The 20,654-nt window shown below is 34.4% G+C and overlaps 1 protein-coding gene across 2 annotated transcripts in view; it reads left to right on the forward strand.

The window, feature by feature from the left end:
- The window catches only part of STAT4 (signal transducer and activator of transcription 4), a 108,638-nt gene that overhangs the window by 73,708 nt on the left and 14,276 nt on the right, over positions 1 to 20,654 (forward strand). For both annotated transcript variants that reach the window (XM_011355925.2, XM_023528752.1), the window contains 9 exons: positions 297 to 375; positions 3,032 to 3,117; positions 4,553 to 4,704; positions 6,269 to 6,427; positions 7,115 to 7,207; positions 10,729 to 10,788; positions 11,082 to 11,099; positions 11,187 to 11,280; positions 13,141 to 13,185. In XM_011355925.2, coding sequence (XP_011354227.1) covers positions 297 to 375; positions 3,032 to 3,117; positions 4,553 to 4,704; positions 6,269 to 6,427; positions 7,115 to 7,207; positions 10,729 to 10,788; positions 11,082 to 11,099; positions 11,187 to 11,280; positions 13,141 to 13,185 — 786 coding nt within the window. The remainder of the gene's footprint in view (positions 1 to 296; positions 376 to 3,031; positions 3,118 to 4,552; positions 4,705 to 6,268; positions 6,428 to 7,114; positions 7,208 to 10,728; positions 10,789 to 11,081; positions 11,100 to 11,186; positions 11,281 to 13,140; positions 13,186 to 20,654) is intronic.

The raw sequence follows: 20,654 nt of genomic DNA on the forward strand, positions 1-20,654 counted from the left end.
GAAAAAGTATCCATAGTCTCAGTAGCATCATTTTGAACTAATTGAGAAATGAGAGGCAAGATGCTGAAAGAGTTCCAATAAGGAAGAAAAAATGGAAGAGCAAATTCAGTCTGGTTCTTCCAGCATTATTCGACTTTCATGGGAATTAGCTCTTTAGAAATGTAGGTTCTATATAGTTAGCTTAGGATATTGCTGAAAACTGGAAGCACCAAACAGTGTATTTTGAAATACTGAGGATGTTGTTCCATTGATAATGCTTAACTGTAACAATTGAGTATGTTTTCTTTTGTAAAAAGATGACAGAACAAGACACCAAATATTTAGAAGACCTTCAAGATGAATTTGACTACAGGTATAAAACAATTCAGACAATGGGTAAGTTTTTGTCTCATTTATAATTCTACATAGAGACATAAAAACAACATGATTAGGGTGTCTTCTTTACTGACAGAATTGATAAATTGATCTACTTGCCTAAGTGAGTTTTTAAATTTTTTTGAAGGAAGATTTCAAGGAAGGAGTATTTATTTTGCTTCTTCCTTTTTTCTCCACATATATATGGAGAAAAATATATTATATATGTTTATATATACATATTTTTACCAACCAATTCTAAGTAAATTATTTAAAGCTAATGAGCAATCACTCCTACTTTGGCATACAGCTCCAAAAACTAAGAACATTCTCCTATACAAGCAAAATGCCATTGTTACAACTAAGAATAGTAATAATACTTGCCTAATATGATCAGGAAATTACTAATATCTTCCCTAAGTAAGTTTTTAAATATAACTTTTTAAAATTACAAAGTACAAATGTGATTCACTATAAGAAATTGGAAAATGGACAGTTTTGCAATTCGTCTACAAATTTCCACTGTCTACAGATAAACACTGTCAAAATGTTAGTATATTTCCTTCCAGGCTTTTTCCTATATGTTCAAATACATACATATTTATTTATTTGCTTAATACTGAGATCATGTTGCACAGAGTTTTGTGTGTTGCATTTTGAGGTTTCATTTTAAGAATTTCCTTATATAAAAAAATCATCAAAACATAATTTCAATAATTGTATAAATGTCAAAATGTAAGGACAATGATTCATTTGACTATCTCTTTGTGATTAAACATTGAAATTGTTTACAATTAGATGTCTTTTAAGAAGTAGAGGAAAGAATGAGACTATTTGCTAGGTTTAAGATTTGCAAGTAATAATGGATCATTTAAAGTGTATTGCTGTTAGTGAGACAATTGGAGAAATACTAGTTAGGTCTAGAATAATTAATAGGATTGTATCAGTATAATTTACTGGCTTTGATAATTGTACTAAGCTTATGTAAGACATTAGAGGAGCTAGATGAAGAATATATGACAACTATTAGTTTTGCAACATTTTATAATTCTAAAATTATTTAAATATAATTCTTAAAAATTGGATGTAAATTTTTCATTTACAGAATCATCTTTAACTATTGAAATGTTAGCTTAAATTTTATCTAGAAGGCAGTATGGATGACTGTGGTCAAATGCTTAAATTTTTTATTTAAGGTTTAAAAGAGAGAATATTAGGAAAACTGTTTTCCCCGACATAGGTGAGGAGTGACATGTTCTGGCATCTTCAGGATGTCTTGACTCCCATGAAATGTCCTTTCAAATGTTCATAATTGTTTTTCTATATAACTTTTTCCTTAAGAAGATATGGCACAAACATTAGATTATCATTAGATTATCAAAGGAGTCCTTGATTCTAAAAAGATTTCAAACTGCAAAGGGGTCCGTGATTCTAAAAAGATTTCAAACTGCAAATTTAATCAAGCATTACGGTTCATTGAAAGCAGCCTCATGTCATATTTCACATGTGAACTATTAATTTTAAGAATTAGAATATAACAAAATACATTAAACAACAGAATTTTTTTTCAATTTAATATATTACGATTAGAGTCACTTTTGTATCTTTTAGTACTCCATGAGCATTATGAAGAATAAAAATGATCATTTTACCACTTAAATCGACAAGTATTTATTTTGTTGTTTATAAGTGAAATGAAATGAAAGATACATGAGAAACAAGTTACATCTTTGCTAGTGAAGACTGGAAAGTATTAACTAATGAAACTTCGAGTTAATCAAATGCTATATAAGTAAGATTTTGCTACATGTGGGGTCCAGGAGTTAGTGAATTTGTGAATTAAGACAACCAGGAATGACTTCAGTGGTATTTTGAAGAGAAATTTGGCACAATGTTGTTCTGGGGCCTCTTTTTCACAGTTACACAAATCAGATCAGCATTTCCAGCCTTCACTTTTCATAGACATGAGTGGTTGGTAGAAACCATCACTTGCTATATTCCAATAAAGTTTAATGTTTAAATTCAATAATACGATTTTTACTGCACATCTCCTATTTAAGAGGATAAATAGTCAGACCTTTTTATTAATTTGCATCTCTTTTTTCACTTCTATTTTACTGTGAAACTAGCCCATTTTGCAAAGAAAAAGGGAATGCAAAGGATTTAGTCTTTATTATTAGTTCATGAGACCAAGTAGATAAAACTATGACTCTATTAAGCAGTTTCTTAACTCCTGGGTATAAGGTAAAGCAAGAAGAAGGTGGGCGAAAGCATCAGGAGGAGTCAAATATGATTTAATCATGAGCACAAAGGGAGAGCCCCCCCTTCTTTTATTACTTATGCCAATCAACCGGAATTATCAATGTAGAGGTCTCTAATAAGGAATCTATTACAAAAATTTTTTTTTACCTCCTCTCTCCCCACCCCCAAAAGGAACATGGTGTGAAGAATGGTCTTCTCTCAAGGTCTGTAAAATAGAGAAGTCCTTTCTGGTGTGCTTGTGCTTATATATAATCCTTCCTGACAAAATGAACAGACTTACATCCAAGCTCATCTCTAATGGTCCCATTTAAACTCTTGCATTTTAGGATCTGAGGAGGGTGGGTTGCAGCAGATTTGGCTTTCAGGTCAGAGAGCTCTGTCGTGAAAACTCTAAATCTGATCTTTTTCTTCTTAGATCAGGGTGACAAGAACAATGCCCTAGTGAGTCAGGAAGTTTTGACTCTGCAAGAAATGCTCAACAGCCTCGACTTCAAGAGAAAGGTAAATGAACTTTAACTTGGTCTTTTGCCTGTTTTTCTCCTTTTCCTACATCAAGTTTTGCTGAAAAGAATCCAACTCTTGGATTTTATTTGTTCCATTTACACTTAATAAATAAACAGCAATGTTTTTAGAAAGAGAATTGTTCACTATGCTTCAAGTTTACAAAACTGGAACTCTCTAGAGTCTATTGATTTTGCTTATGTGGTACATTACTGTAGCTACCATTAATATCACGGTGAACATTTCACCCAATTTTTATTTGCCGCTATTTTAGCCACAACTTTTAGTTGCTATACTCAATATACTGAGATGGGTTCTACTACATATGTACAATTAAAATAAAAATAAGTGTTCCAGTTCCTGAAAAATGACATTGTGCTAAGTAATTTCCTAGATTTCAGGATAGTTTATTGATAACTGAATATATTCAATCCAACTTTCTACCAAGGAGAAGAACTTTTTTCTGGTTCATTGAAATATTTTAAAAGAGGAGAAACATCCGTTTTTCACTTTTCTACATCTCCTTGAAAATAAATGCTATTGAAATTTAACCAGTCACTGATAAATTAACACTTTATTTCTAAAAGTTCAGCTTCATTTTTTTATGCAAGGACTGTGTGAACAAAAATAAACGTAAATTTTATTTTACTTTAAATTATAAACTTAAACAGTTATATGTCAGATTTTAAACATGCAGATAGTTAATACAAGATAAACTTAGTTTTTAGGTGTAATAAATTTTTACTATACATTTTATGCATGCCATCTTATTCAGTATAAGAATAAGATTTTAAGGAGAGAAGGAACCTTGGAAATATTTTGATCTGTTCTGATTGTATAGATCAGAAGGCCAAGTTCCAGCAAAGTTAAATAGTTTGTCCAAATTCACACAGCTTGTGGCAAAGCCAGGGTGGGAATTCACATCTTCTAATTCCTAGGCCTTTAAATGTTATACTTCTTTACTATGCCTCCCAAAACCCAGATAAAGTACTAATAAAAATTAACACAGCAAGTCTCAAATTTTAGTCAATGTATTTTAAAATAAATGCATACCCATATTTATAAAAATATAAATTCATTTTACAAATGTCTTTTTAAAATACAGATATATGGCTTTATGACTACAAGGTTCAATGTTGTCACAGGAGTTAAAAATTCAACATATATATGCTAAACAATATTATGAGAATATTAAGACTTATTAAGAGACTATTAACTGTAGTCATGCTTTTTCTTCATTATATTATTTAATTGTAATTATTGTTTGAAAAGGCAGTGCTATGGCAAATAGAAGGTAGTATTTGGTAAAATACTTGGTCAAAATTTTAACCAAGCCTTTATGTCTCAGATCAGACAAATTGTTTTATAGGTTGATTTATGAGTGACTTTGGTTGCGTCTCACGAAAATCTTTTCAGTAGTCATCTTTGTTTTTAGGAAGCCCTCAGTAAGATGACACAAATAGTAAATGAAACGGACTTGTTGATGAACAGCATGCTAATAGAAGAGCTGCAAGACTGGAAAAGGCGACAGCAAATCGCATGCATTGGAGGTCCACTCCATAATGGGCTCGACCAGCTTCAAAATTGGTAAAACGAATTGTCTTTAGTTTCTAGTGAAAACCACAGGAAGTACAAAACTTTAATGTCTCTCAGCCAGAGAATGCAGCTTAAAACGGAACATCAGTTTATTCAGCTTATCAACGATTTATGAGCAGGAAGATCTCTACAGTTGAAAACAAATAGATATAATTGTATATATGTTCTTAATTTTTATTCTTTTGGGGAAAAAAAGAAAGCATCTATAAAAGTCCATAGAATGCATAAGAATTGCTTAATTTTCTCATATATCAGTCTTAAAAGACTCATGAAGTTTTAAAACCAGCAATAAATATGCTTTCTTTAAGGACATTAGATATACTAGCTTCAAAAGCTTGAAAAAAGATATCTCAATTTTAAAATGTGTGTTTAACATGTCAGAGTTAAACATTACTTTGTGTTTTCAACAAAGCAATTTATTTTTTGTATTTTAATGAAAAGTCTTAAATGGCTAGTGCAACATGACATCTGTCTATGTATGCACACATGCAATCATATATAGATACAATACTTAGTATTAGAAGAAATAAAATGTTGATAGGGTTTCCCCCTTTATCAATGCAAAAATAAAACTATCTGATTGAAAGAAAAATTAGAAAATATAAGGAAAAAAGAGAAATGCTCAGCTGAAATCTAATATTGTTTTCAAAGGGTACAATTCAATACAATGAAAATAAGTAGTAACTGAAGATTCTTGCACAAAAAGTTCTGCCCTGCCAGGCATAGAAGGAAATTGGGCCCTTTTTAAAATATGTTGATTTTCCTTGGGGAAATAATTGATTCTCTAACCTTACTGTACTCTGTTGTTATGAAAACAGGATAAACAACAAAAAGGGCAATTTAGGAGGAGCTGACAGTTCTTTCCACAAAGTTATGTGGGGGATACACCTTTTAGTAAAAAGAGCTGCTGTCAGCACCAAAGGGACTTACCAATTCTGTTGAGACATTCTGCCTCCTCTATAGTTGGATGCCCCTTCTGTGTCCATTTCAATCTTCCTCTTCCCTAGACTTCAGGCCCAAGCTCCCAGTTTCATTTTCAAGGTGAGATCAACACATAGTGAGTAAAACTTCAAGCAGATATCTGTATACTTAAAACTAATTAAATTTTTTTAAAAATCTCCATTGATAATTTTTGGCTAATACCTAGGACTTATGAAAAACATATATGGGGGATGGGGTCCATTTCATATTATTTTTCTCCAGTATTCTTATACATAACATTCTTCATATTACATTTTTAAAGTTTTAAGTTTGCTCTTTCTTTGACCTTTAGTGAGTACCAGATTCTTAACATACATATATTTAACAGACTTTTAAACAAAGTATAATTAAAAGGAATTTATTGTAACTGAAGGTATAAATTAGAAAACATTGACAACATTTAACATTGTATTATGCATCTTAGAAAAAAATGGATTAAGAAAAATAAAAAACTGTCACTAAACTTTAAAGGAATTAAGTGGTTAATTAGTTTAATATTTTAATAGTTACGGTTAAATTTTTTAATAGTTAAAATAGTAGATTAAGTGGAAAACCTATCTGTGATTTTCAACAGCTTTACACTGTTGGCAGAAAGTCTGTTCCAACTCAAAAGGCAATTGGAGAAATTAGAGGAACAATCTACCAAAATGACATATGAAGGTGATCCCATCCCGATGCAAAGACCACATCTGCTCGAAAGAGTCACCTTCTTGATCTACAACCTTTTTAAGAAGTAAGTGTTATCCCTTTAAATGCTTCAGGGCAGCCTTAGTCTTGTGGAGTTGTAGGGATACCTTGCCTGGCTGGGTTTTTTGTGTTAAGGTGAGAGTGTTGCAGGGAAGTAAACAGTGAGCCTCCCAGCGGAAGTAAATAAAGCTCCAGAGAGTTCCAGAAACATTCCTACTCTTCACTTTTCAGCAATACTTCCAGCCCCTACAACTGACTCAGTTTTCCATATCACTCACTTAAAGTTAATTTTTCAACATTTTAGAAAGAAGATTTCAAGAATTTCTTAGGTACTTGTCCACAAAATAAAGGGTAGAGAACATCTTTATGTTTATAAGCTCATCTAAAAAAAAAAAAAATACTAGTGTGTACCAGAAATCCTAATATCTAGTCAAAACAGCATGAAATTAACTTTCTATTTTATGTTTTGTATGACTGGGACTTTCATTCTTGACTCAATTATAATAATTAAGAATTAATTACTGCTGGTACTTAGGGATATTCTTTAGGCATTTTCCCATCTCCTGGTAATTATGAGAAGTCTTTGGAAAGACTTGAGCTTAATGGGGGTTTGAATGTCTTCTAAGTATAGGAAATTTGGACCTTGTAAGAGGACAGCATCCTGTTCTTCTGTGGTTTTCAGTTTGTCGATATTTTCAGTGTTTTCAAATGACTCTATTTTCTTTTAATCTAGCTCATTTGTGGTTGAACGACAGCCATGCATGCCAACTCATCCTCAGAGGCCGATGGTACTTAAAACTCTCATTCAGTTCACTGTAAAATTAAGGTAGGCAGAATGTGTTCTAACATTTTATATATTTATGGAGCCACAGCCACTGCATCATAAGCCTAATTTCTCACATGGTGCCTTTCATTCAACTATTCTTTACTGAGCACCTTCTTCATCCCCAGCATAAACACCCTTAGAAATGTTCAAATGAAGGCCCTGTTTGTAGAGTAGACAATGAAGATGAGGACACGAGGGATATTACTATGAAAGTATGAAATCACAGCATCAGGCAACATGGGATTAATTGCTGAAAAGGTTGAGGTTGACTTGAGAGAAGACCAAAGAAACTGGAAAATGCCTGGTGGTCATGGTGAGGCAGGGCCTCGAGGGAGGAGCAGAGGGAAAGGAGAGCCCGACTGCGAGAGAGTAGGACTATGGAGATATTGACTTCCCAGATCTGTTGTATAAGCGTGTGGAGCAGGGAGAGAAAGAACTGTGAAGACAGATCGGGGACATATTATAGAAGGCTTTAAGTATCCTGTCCAGGAAATGCAGTGGCACATTTTCCCCCCTGTGATTACACACAATTAGCTTACTGGATTTTTTTGCAAGAATGCTCAACACCACGTTTTTCAGGACATACTTACTAAGTACCTGATTTAAAAACAGATGTTTTGTGTTACTGTTGCTTTATCTATGTATTTGATTCTTTTTATTAGCATGAGCAACCAAAATGTATAGTTTTCCCTCACGACACTTAAAATAATGAGTTTGAATTTAACCTTTCAAAATTTTTCACCATGCTTCAATCTCCAAGGCCCCAAAGCCTGAGATTCCTAATCACTACGTCACCTGTGGAAAAATGAAATTCCAGACTAGTCCAAGAGACAATGATGTCATGGTAGATGTTGATTTAGGGTCCCATGACAAGGTCCCTCATCACGTATCACTATTGGGACTCCATTTTTATTTTATTTTTTCAGTTTTAAGATATAATTGACATAAACACTGTGTAAGTTTAAGATGTACAGCATAATGACTTGACATACATAAATTGCGAAATGATGACCACAGTAAGTTTCGTTAACACCCGTTATCTTGAAATTTCATTTTTAAAGGGAAGGCATTCGTCTTCATTTTGCATTTCACAAACCCTATTTGAAATTCATGACAATTTCCTTTGTGTGAATTTTACACCAAGACTTAAGCATCAGATTCCCTTTGAAAATTTCATGATTTTCAAAAGTTTATTCTTCATCCCACATCTCTATTTAACCCAGAACATGGTAACACTAAAGAGAAAGTGGATACAAGGGTGATGGACATCCCACTTTTCCTTGAGACACCCCCATAAATGATATGTTAAATCCAATATGCTTTCTGAGACAAAAAGGGATGACTGCTAAGTTTAAGAGGTCCCTGAATGGACACCATATCGCATATTTGAACTGATTGCAAGAGGCAAAGACCATTTGTCCCTGGTTTGGGTGTTTTGCCCTTCTCTTCCACCTGACTTTTGCGTCCCAATTTTTCTCTCTTCCACCTGTTCCCCACTGTCTTAATAGAAGATCCTTTACTTAAGGTTCAAGATTTCCCCTTAAAACCTCTACGATAGCATTACATCCTCCTATTTCAAAGGGAGGGGTGACATGGGACTCCCTTCAGTTATGACATCTTACAGTGAATCAGATCCTTCCAGAAGTAGCATAGAGAAGAAGGCAGAGAGGGAAAACATCTTGCCTTATTTCATATGACCTCCTCATCTATCATTACCAAAAACTACATACTTATATTCCAAACCTTGAAACTAATCCTGTGCTTAGTACAGGAATTTTTAATTTTTTTAAATTTATTTTATTATTAAAGTGTACAGTACTTTGGTTAGACATTTATGTAGTTTGCAAAATGATCCCCCTAATTGCTTTTTCTCTCCTCTGGCTCATCACCTAGCCATTACATTAATGCTAACTGCATTCTCTATGCCGTGCTCCCCATCTCGTGACTATCTATCAACTACTAATTTGTGCTTCTTTAACCCTTCACCCTATTCTCCCAGCTCCCCAACCCACCTCCCCTCTGGCCATCACCAGATTGTCCTCTATATTTGTGAGTCTATTTTTGATTAGTTTGCTCTTTTCGTTCCTTAGTTTCCTCATATAAGTGAAACCATATGGTATTTATCTTTCTCTGACTTATTTCACTCAGCATTATAACCTCTAGGTTCATCCATGTTGTTGCAAATGGTAGGATTTCATTTTTTCTTTACGGCTGAGTAATATTCCATTGTATGTATGAACCATAACTTCTTTATCCAATCATCTATTGATGGGCATTTAGGTTACTTTCATATCCTGGCTATTGCAAATTGTGCTGCCATGAATAAGGGTGTATAGATCTTTAGGAATTATTGTTTTGGTTTTCTTTGGCTATATATCTAGAAGTGCAATTGCTGTGTCAAAAAGTATACTTATTTTTAATTTTTTGAGAAACTTCCAGACCATTTTTCATAGTGGCTGTACCACTATGAAAAATGGTCTGGAAGTTTAAAAGTGTATAGGACTTTTAAAGAATCTTGGCTACATTCTACCCACCCTTATGTTTGGGCTGTCTATAATATGATTATATTTCTCTAAGGCAAATCAGTTGCTTATCACCATTCTCTATATTCTATTTGGCTAGACTTTTTCATTTTACGTAACCATGTCCACACTTTTTCCTTCCTCAATCCTCACTACACCAATACCCCAGGACCTAAATCTGTACTGGTATATATGAAGAGCTCAATATATGCTGAGTGAATAAATGAGTTTTGGGATGAATGCATGAGTAAATGAATGAGTGATTAAATTAATATCTCTAAAACGAGACTGAACCTACAGAGAGGGTATGTTAGAGGCTACAGCTTGGAGAAGTTTGGGGAAGCAAACAAAAAAAAGGACTGACACTAGAAAAAGTACTAAGGAAATTGTTATCTTGACCTTTAATCACTCGTTTGCTTGAACTTAGGTCTTTTTAAAATTATGAGAATTTTTACTGTTACTTAAATGTATGTTTAAAGATTGCAAATGCATTTGAATGGGAATTTTCCATATTCTACCAGAGTCCTAGTTTTTCTCAGTATTTTTACATAAAATAGTTATCATCGAAACAGTTAGTTTTACTAAGCTTACAAAATGTGTTTTTATAATAGAGAATAAAATTGAGCCATATTAATAGACATGCAAGTGATATTTCTTAAATTTATACATTTAACTCAAATTTGGGCTTTAGCCAAAATATAAAGCTATTTTTCTGACCTAGTCAACGTATTATTCATCACATATCAACTGAACCAATATGGAAACACTTCCCAAATGTTTGTCAATATGATATTAAGTGGATGATGTCAATATTACTAACATAACAAACTGAAGAAGAATTGAACATTTTAAAAACACACTAATATGTAACTGTAGATAATGTAATAATGAATTTGATTTATATGTATATGTTATAAATATATTTAAATCTTTAAATATAGAAAGACTTTTAGCACTTTTAATTGTTGTCTTTGATTCTTTATTTATTTGTCTTTCCAGACTACTAATAAAATTGCCAGAACTCAACTATCAGGTAAAGGTGAAAGCATCAATTGACAAGTAAGTATCAAATTTCATTTGAAACAGGAAAATGTAAAACTTTTAAAAAAGAATTGTCTTTATAGAACAGTTTTAAACTTTTAAATTTACTTATCTTAATATTACATATCAATGTACTTCAAATATTTGGCTTTGAAGTGCAAACATTTAACAGAACTCCAACGAAGATTTATTTTTAAATTTTTCTATGAAGATTTGAAATGAAATTCTATATAGTATCCTCTAAAGTATCATTGAAAGATTTTACTAGGTCTATTTAACTTTTTTTTAAAAGAATCTTCTTGGTTTTACAGGAATGTTTCAACTCTAAGGTAAGACATTTACTTTAGAATTTTTTTGCTGTTCTCATAAACATATATTACCTGAAATCATGTAAATAGCTAAGATTTTTTCTCTAGCAATCGAAGATTTGTCCTTTGTGGAACCCATGTCAAAGCCATGTCCATTGAAGAATCTTCTAATGGGAGTCTCTCAGTAGAATTTCGACATTTGGTGAGTAAATTTACACAGTAAAATTATACAAACTTTTTCCCCCCAAATCAGGCACATCTTTATTAATAGGCCTTATAACTCAATGTGTTTCAGTCTTTAGTGTTTCTTATGTGAGATTAAGGGCCATATTGAGGAAAAAAAACAAACAAACATGTCATTATTGAAGAATTAAAAATGGTAGAAGGAACACTGAACCTAAACTCAGAAGGTTGGAGTTCTTAACAATGGTGATGTAGTACCTAACTCTATATAGTAAGTGGTCAATATATTTTTATGATAATGACAGAAGTCATTTATCTTATAATGGATAGACATTCTCAGTTTCATTTTTTAAAATCTCCCCAAGAAATGATATTCAATAATATGTCTGAGTAAAGACACTTTCATTTTAGAATTAGCTGTGAGGGGGCGGAGGCGGGAATAGGATGTTCCAGGGTATGACAGTTGCACACAATTTGTCTTGGCATGTCTAGAAAGCTTCTTACCGAGCCTCATCCTGTTGCTTCTTGTTTTTACCACTTCCTCTTAACCTAGAGTTCTCATCCTGCTTTCTTTCTAATTCTTTGTTTAGTTCTTAGATTCCCAAAGACTCTATTGCTTTTCTTACCAGAAACATGTTACTCACCTGGTTTGTTAACGTTCAGGAAGAACCTCACCTGAATTTGGGACACCACTGAGTCAGCCTCAGAAGGTCTATTTTCTAAAAACTATAAATTCTACATTAACAGAAGGATATCTGCATACACAAGCTTGTGCTGGTTTTTATTTTTGGTTTTATTTTTGTGTGATTTTCAGTACTGAAGAGTACATTTCTTTGTAACTTAATCCCTACCATGTGAGACTGCTAAATAAATAAAATATGTTGACGAATCATATATTATACATCCTTAGAACTAGCCCTTTTTTTGCTTAGATTTACTCCATATCCTCAATAATGGGAGATGTTTGCTAATAAGTAAAGCAGTAAGAGGGCCTTAACTTAGAGATGTCTGTCTCCCAAAAAAGTCACGTGGAAAGGGAGGATAATGAACATACCAAAAAGAGGTTAGGTCTTCATTCCAGCAGGTAGAATATAGAAAATAACAAAATCTGTTTTTACAGTGCTCTTCTAGTTTTAAAGCATTTTCATGTATTACCTTTTGCATAATTTCAATTGCTTTTTAATACAAAGGAAATGTAGAAAATTAGAGAAGCAAAATTTCAAAAATTAAAAATCACCTATAATCCCATCACCTTGAGGTAACACCAGCAACATCCTTATTTTTGTTTTTATTCTTTTTTCATATATATATATATTTTTTTTTAAAGTGGGATCGGATTATACACAGTATATAATTTATTTTCTGCCTTTTAAAAAAAAATTAAGTAATCTATATCATGAATATTTTTGTGTAAGTCTCCTTCTCCTTTAATGCTATGTAGTACTTACTGTGCCATGTGGCATCCTGCCCCATCATTTATTTTCCTGTCCTCTGGGTTAGACTAGGTTTCACGGCGACTGGGGATCTCCATGGCTTAGCTCAGATGATACTTTGCAGGTACAAAGGAGTGCTGTATAAATTCTAAAACATCCCAGCATGATTTCCTTTTTCCAAAATGTTGGTTGAAAACACAGTCTTAATGGTATGCCAACTTGCTTATTTATCTCAATGAAAGTTTCTAAACTGGTTTCCCATAATGTGAAATAGGAAAGCTCCTTCCTACTGAATGTGGGCAGCTCTGTCAGGTTTCCATGAGTTAGAAGATATCTGGGTTACTGTCAAAATTCTGGCCAAGAAAATCACTACAATAGATACAACTAACTTGATATTTAGCTGATAATACCTTTCTATCTAAACACTATTGTTTTCTTTTACAAAGCAACCGAAGGAAATGAAGTCCAGTGCTGGAAGCAAAGGAAATGAGGTAGGAATTGTTTTCTCCAAAGGAGTTTTTCTAGGAAGTAATTCTATAATATCTTATTATAGATATTATAGAACTTCCCTTTATATTTTTGCATAAAGTCAAAGTCATGTTTCTCTGATTACAAATATAAAGCTTAATAATTGCAGACAGTGTAAGAAATTTTGTTTTAAAAAGGAAAAAGAAATTGCATATAATAACACCCTCCTAAGAAAATGACTGTAAACATTTTGGTTCATATCATTCTAGACTTTTATCTATGTATATATTACTTTAAAATATATGAATATGTACACATTTTTTCATAATCTTGCTTTTTTCATACAGCAATTATTTAAAGATGTTATGAAATATCTTTAAATCACTCATTTTCCTCAGATAAGAGGTCTCAAACATATGTGAAAAACAGTCTTATTATTTTATGGTGTCAATTACCTTGCTTTTGCATCTAAGGTTTGCATTTCACTGCATAAATTGATTAAAAATACAAATGGATATAGTTTAAGTGTTTGCATTTGAGTAAGTAAATAATAGAGTGATCAAATCCTGGGTTGTAAATGGTCTTGGAGATATAAATTTAGTTTGACTAGATATTAAGGCATATGTCTATGCCCTCCATATTTAGAATTAGAAAATCTGGGTTTGAGTCCATTTTGACAATGACTGAAAAACGTAATCCTGAGCAAATGATCTATTAGAGAGATATCGCATTTTTTTTTCATCTAACAGATCAAGATTGTAAAGCCCAATGCTTTCTGCTCAGAGATGCTGCATATGTAAGACCATCTACATAATGCAGTTATAAAGCAGGGAGGTTTATTTATGGTGTAGTTAGTGTGGATTTAATCTCCTGGCCTTATACCTCACAGCTCCTATGAGAAATATTTTTAAATTATTTGGGGGAAAAAAGCACTTTATAAATCCAGCATTCAACTACAATCAATAAAACCCATCCCACAAAACCACAGATTTATTACGACAAGTTTAATGCTCCACATTTTTCCTTGCAAGAATTCTTCATTCCCTTAATCATGTCTTCAAGGTCATTTGCCAAATATCACAGCCCCACCAAAGATGGGCTCGCCTTCCTCCCAGGATAGAACCTTGACTTAGTTCAGCCCTGCAAACAAGTCTCTAATAGCCCAAATATCACATGAACAGAGCTTTTGAGTTTAAAGATAGTCCAGTAAACCAAAGAAGTGGAAATTATTCTTCCTACCTTATAGTAATTCATAAATGTTTTATTCTTCCTAATTGAAACCTTAGCACATTATTAATTAAAGCCCATTTCACTCATCTCACTGGAATTTTGACCAGAATAAAATGACATTTCATGCTGTGTGACATCCCTGTATAGTATTTACTAAGTCCAAATAGACTAAGCACAAAGCTTCTGAACTTTTCTTAAGTAAAAGAAATCAAATGGGAATGAATAAATCGAAATAGTTCATCTCTTTATTACATTGTCATTTCTATGAATGTAAAATCAAAATCTTTACTTGGATTTTCCCAGAGACAGAAATCTAAGTAAATAATTGTCTACTCTAGAAAAAACAACAATCTTATTAATATTATCTACTTTTATTAATTTGAATTTATTTCCTCTTATTTTCCTATTTATAACAAAATTGTACAGTCATATCAGAATGATTCTATTTCTTCCTTTTCCCTCCCCCAAGTTTGCCAGATCAAGATAATTTTATTTTAAACTATTCTTTGAGCTCCCCCTGTTGATAGAATTTTAATATGACTCCTAGGTACACAAACCATAGACTTGAACGTTGTTTTAAGTGCTACAGGAAGAATTGAAAAGTCATAAAGCATATAAAAGTGGGGTGAGAAAGATGAGCCAAGGAATCAGGGGCTTGTTCAGGAGTGGAGATGCCTAAAGGAAAGACAGGAACGAGCTGAGGAAGATCTGGTGATATAGTAGGATTCATAAAGTCATGGGGTTGTAGTAACCTAAATTTCAAGACAAGATGCTAACATATTAGCTTCGTTTTTGAATTTCGAATAGTAGCCGTTGTTTATCTGTCAGCACCTGCATCAGGAGTTCACAGCCAGACAAGAATTTATTTAACAAACCCTCGTATGGCATTTACTATATACTGGGTGCTGTCTAAGAGCTTCACTGACCTTGATTTATGTAATTCTTGCAATACTGCTATGAAGTATATACTACTGGCATCGTGCAGGGAAACTGGGACATAGAGGAGTCCGCCAAGATTTAAACCGTGGCTCTCATGTCCATTCTCTCAGCCAGTATGCCATGCTGCTTCTGAGATCATGAAACCTTCCCCAGGAGAAGCCATGCTGATTGGCACTCCTCTTTGATCCCTTCCCTCCCCTTTACCTCATCAAGCCCTCTCCATTTGCTGGTTCCTATGAGGGAGATTTTTGTGGATTTGCAGGTAGCATCTCATCTTTTCCTGTCTGTTCCAGCTGCTGCTGCTATTGAACCCACCCACTCAGAAATCATGTAGCCACCTTGCACCAGAATCCTTACAAAGTTTAAAAGTAATTTAAAATAATGTTTCCTCAGAAAATGTTCTTGACCTCTCCCTTATCTTCTGTACGCCTCAGTGAGGTAGGGGAAATTGCATTATGTTGGGCTCTGCCTCTTCTAGGCAGCAGACCTTGCACAAGCCACTTAACCTTACTAACTCCCAGTTTCCTCATCTATCAAATGAGGACCATGTTAACCTGCTCTTCATAGGGTTGTTGGGAAGAACAAATGAGATGGTGTATGTGAGAGTCAACTGCAGTGCGCTGTGCAGAAGTCTACTATGGCAATTCCTGATTTCCCCTCAGGCTGCCCCCTCTGTAAAAGCAGGTATTAACACAGGTGGGAAAATGACTCCAAAGGAGGTATCTGACCTAGTACAAACTGCTGATCCTTATCCTTAACTGCTCTCCAGCCAAAGTGCTTGGCAAAGAATGGTCCCTTTCAAAAGCCCCTGAGCACACTCCTTATGACTCCAGGTCCCCGAAACCTCAGAGCACCATGTCTGTATGGCCCTTTTATAATATCACATGCCTCAGGTTCCCACCACTACCCCACTGCCGCACTCTCCCTACCCCACTCCTGCGTGTGTGCGTGCATGTGTGTCACATACACGCTCACACACAACTTAGAGTCCCTCAGTTCTGCTTTTGTGGTTGTGAGAACCTGGATTTGATACTTATTAAATGATTGAGAACATACCAAGATGTCATGAATTATAGTTTCCTGAGGTCGCCATTCCAAACTACCTTAGAATTGCAGCACCCCATGGCTGTTGGATTCTGGGATTATCCAAGAAGAGGTGACCTGTCGGGATGTGCAGGGGCTCCTGGCTGTAGGATTGGATGAAAGGAGGAAGTTACACTAGACCCATACTGTTTCCAGAAGACCCTAAAATACCAGAGAGATGCCTCGGGAGTCACCTTTGGATTAGGGGTTGGTGAAAGGCGGAGCTCTGGATCTCCCATCCCTGATTCAGTCAAGACAGCTCTATTTTCTGTGTTGTACGAACCCAGGTGGAAAATTTCAAGACTATGTTCCAAAGTTAAAAAATATTTGAAAACCATTGTACTAGATCATCTCCGAAGCTCCTTTGACTAAGATTTTGTAACCCGCAAAAGCGCACCTTAGGGTAGGGGATTTACATTTTTTTTTTTTTTTACAAAATGAATTTAATTTTAAGAATTCGCTTTGGAATTTCACAACACCCCTTGAGGAATCTGTAGACAGTCACGAAATCAAGGTTAGCAATTACTGCCTCTTTCTCTCACCTTTGTTCTTTCCTTGGAAGAGTCACCATGAAGAAACAATTCCATCACCTAGCCAGTAGCCAAACTTTGAAGGCATCAGGTCTGTCCCTATAAAAGAAACATCCCCAGGGAGCAACCTTTCCTGGAGGTCCTTATCTGGTGGGAGCCAGCTACAGTGATTACTGAAATCTGGAAACTGTTTGAACAGGGAGGGAAGCTGGAATTGCAGTCATTCTAATTTGTTCTTTGTCAGCAGGCTTTAACTGATAAATGACAGTTTTAGCCACACACTGAGGTGTTAGGTAATTTTGTTTATGTGGTGGAAAGTCATGAAGCACAAAGAAGCTATTAGCAAAGCCTGGGTGACTTGAGTTTCATTTAACAAAATAGCCAAACAGATGTTCTTTCAAGGTTCAGTGTTCTCAAACACAGATACACTATTCACACTCCAACTAGCCCCAGCATTTTCACAGGAAGTTGATTTCATTCTGAACTAATTTAAATAGCTGCATTGCTTTTTTAAAGAGAGACATCAGTACAAGAATAACACTAACAATTTGGACTTTTTATGCAATATCCTCCTTACAGTCCTCTTATTTTATGGGCTGAGGATTAGTTGTCAGTTTACATTTGTTTCCTATGAGCTTGTGGCTGAAGTCCATCTCTCACGTGATTGTACCATTATTTCCTTTCTTATCATTATTTCCCAGCATCTAACACATTGTCTAGCTCATGGCAGGTACTCAATAAATATTCATCAAGTGAATGAAGAATTTTAATTGTGTTCTATTCTACATAGTTTTCCATGTACAACATTATCATAGATTATGGCCTGTTAAGAGATGAGCAAGAAATTTAGATAAAAATCATCCTTATCTCAGTCATATTTACTTGGCAGAGGTTTCCTTTCAAGTTAAAAGCCATAATCATTTATTAACATATTCTAGGTTTCCAGGACGTACTATTAGACACTGAACAGAGGGAACAAAAAAGAATATGATGACATCTATACTTACCTTTCATTAGGTTGTGTATTTTTTTGGAACCTTCTTCGAATTGTTCAGCCAGTCGTCCAGTTTCTTAACAGATTATCAAATGGGTGCTTTTCTTTAGAAGTACAATATGGTCAATCAAGTTATTATATTCATTGCCATATAACTATTATAAATATTGATATTTTAAATCCATAACCATCTCAGATGATTAGAGTGGCTTTTAATAAAGACATTAATGGTGCACCTTACCTAGGATATTTTCCCAATCTGTAAGGAATGTGAAATTGAATAGTGTCCCTGGCTGAGACTATACTTATAAGTAATAAAGATTATGAGTGATGGCCATGCAAACTGAAAATTAATGATGCTTCTTTTTGTCACAGCTGCTATTCTCCAGTCCTGTGTATTGTATGTCAGATTTCTTACTGGATCTTATTCTAAATGTGCCTCACAATTGCATCAGGGGTTTTAGGTAAACATAGAAAATTAATCTGAATCACTGAGATCTCTCACTGCACACACTCCAGTTCAGTAAAGTAATATCTAAAGCATGAAAAGTCTTTTTCCAAAGTTAATGGATGAGTGTCATTACTCTGTCTGTAGAGTCTTGGTTTCTCACACTTTGGATGGTTCCATAACCCAAAGATCTGGGGAAATTATCCATAATGAATGATGTATTATATGTACATTTAATCATAGAAATTAAACTATACAGGCTAGAATTGGAAAAGGTTGGAATTGCATACTCAAAAAAGCTCCCTTTGGCTATCCTCCAGCTGTACTTCCTGAAAGAGGAAAATGTATGTGGGGTCCAGACAATGTGCTCACCCAGAGTTCAGGACCACAGAACTCCCAGCCTGAAAGACCTCAAGCCCACTTTCAAGGCCTGTCCGGGCCTCTTCTCCAAGTTTACTCTCCCAAGCATAGGTGTTATCATCAATGCAAACATTTCTAAGCACAAGCACAGAGGCCTAGCGGCCATATTAGACATACAAGGCCCCTCAAAGAGGTGGAAGAGAGGGGATGGACAATTGTCCAGGATGGCCATGCTTTCCCCTGGCCACCATGTTCCAATTGGGACTTCGGGGAGATAAAACCTGGTCATTTAGGTCATGTGAAAGCTCAGATGTCAAGGTAGGAAGTGAGGCCATATTTTAACAGATTGTTAATTTGATTTATAATGGTTAAATATTTAGACATATGGCATGTGGGTCTCCATCTGCATGCTTGCCTCAGGCCTCTCAACTGTTCTGAACAGGCTTGTATCATCTTGTCATTGAATTCGGTGAGTGTTAAAGGCACCCATTAGAGGACAAGAAATTGTGGATTCTCCATTCATCAGTGCTTTGCATAGTGTATCCCATAAGCATCCTATAGGGTAGTGAGATCATCTGTTGTTTAAAAAAATGTGTTTTTTCTTCAACTTGGGGTCTGAACATAAGCTAATTACTTCATCTCATGTTCAACCAAAGAAACAGCTATCATCCACCATCTATCATCTATCTAGCTATCTATCTATCTATCTATCTATCTATCTATCTATCTATCTATCTATCTATCTATCTATCATCTGTCATCCATTTATTTAAACATGAAAGTGGGGGGATGGAGGTGGGGAAAATGTCTGTTTAGTGCGTTAGATGTACTGGGAGTAATTTTAGGAATGGTCTAAGGGATTTTCAAGCACAATTTTCATTTCGTTAACATAACTTTTAGCTAACCCGATAAGAAGCAATCCCACTCTAGTGAATCTAACTACCTGTGGGAATGTAAGGTACCACAATGACCTAACCCAAGGGAGAGAGGAGTTTTTAATTCTCTACTTTTTTCTCAATAACAAGTATAAATTTAACATTCTTCGTTGTCTATAAAGTCTTTCTCATGTAATTGTTATTCATGTCATCATATTAGAACTGTTTTTATTATTTGAAATTTAATACTAATAGATTCTGACTTGTTATTAGCACATATTCACTATTAGATCTCCCTTTCTCCCAGAGCTGACTCTGCCACCTCCAACCCACCCTAACTTTTCTTGCCAAATAATACCACTTCAGTTTACATTTTCCCACAGTGCTGATTTTTAAAAATTGTTTAAGCTTTCTCCGCCATCTCCAAATTTTTCACATCCCTTTTGAGACTAAACACAATGTGGATATACCACATTGAGAATAATTTTCTCACAAATTCCACCCAGGATTCAGTAGGCCTGTGGTGAAGTCAGAGATCCTGTTTTTCTAACAAACTCTTAGATGATGACAGTGCTGCTGGCACATAACAAGATGCTGTAAAATTTCGTCAGGGAAAAACAGCAATTTCTGTTCCACTCCTTTCTACTCCAAGCCCACTCCCCAGAGGTGATCATTTTTTGAGCTGTAAATGTCACGCTCATATCGTACTGATATTTCTTGATTTTTTTTTCACATTTAATTTTTGAATTCTTTCTATAAAAGATTAAGCTTTGGTTCTCTTATCCTAGCTTTCCATACATATAAATTTCCCCTCCATTTTCACAATATTATTATATAACATATTTTGATTTGGTTAATATATTCAATGTTTACATTACTATGATTATAAAAATTGTTAACAACTGAGCCATATAACAATATGATTGTATTTCTATTCTTAGATTACTTTTAGTTTCCCCTGTATTGATTAGTTGCCTCAATTTTTTTTTATTTGAGCAATTTGTTTTATGTACCTGTCACAAATGTAGCCCCA

Source organism: Pteropus vampyrus, unplaced genomic scaffold (genome assembly GCF_000151845.1).
Source record: "Pteropus vampyrus isolate Shadow unplaced genomic scaffold, Pvam_2.0 Scaffold2, whole genome shotgun sequence".
Taxonomy (NCBI): Eukaryota; Metazoa; Chordata; class Mammalia; order Chiroptera; family Pteropodidae; genus Pteropus; species Pteropus vampyrus.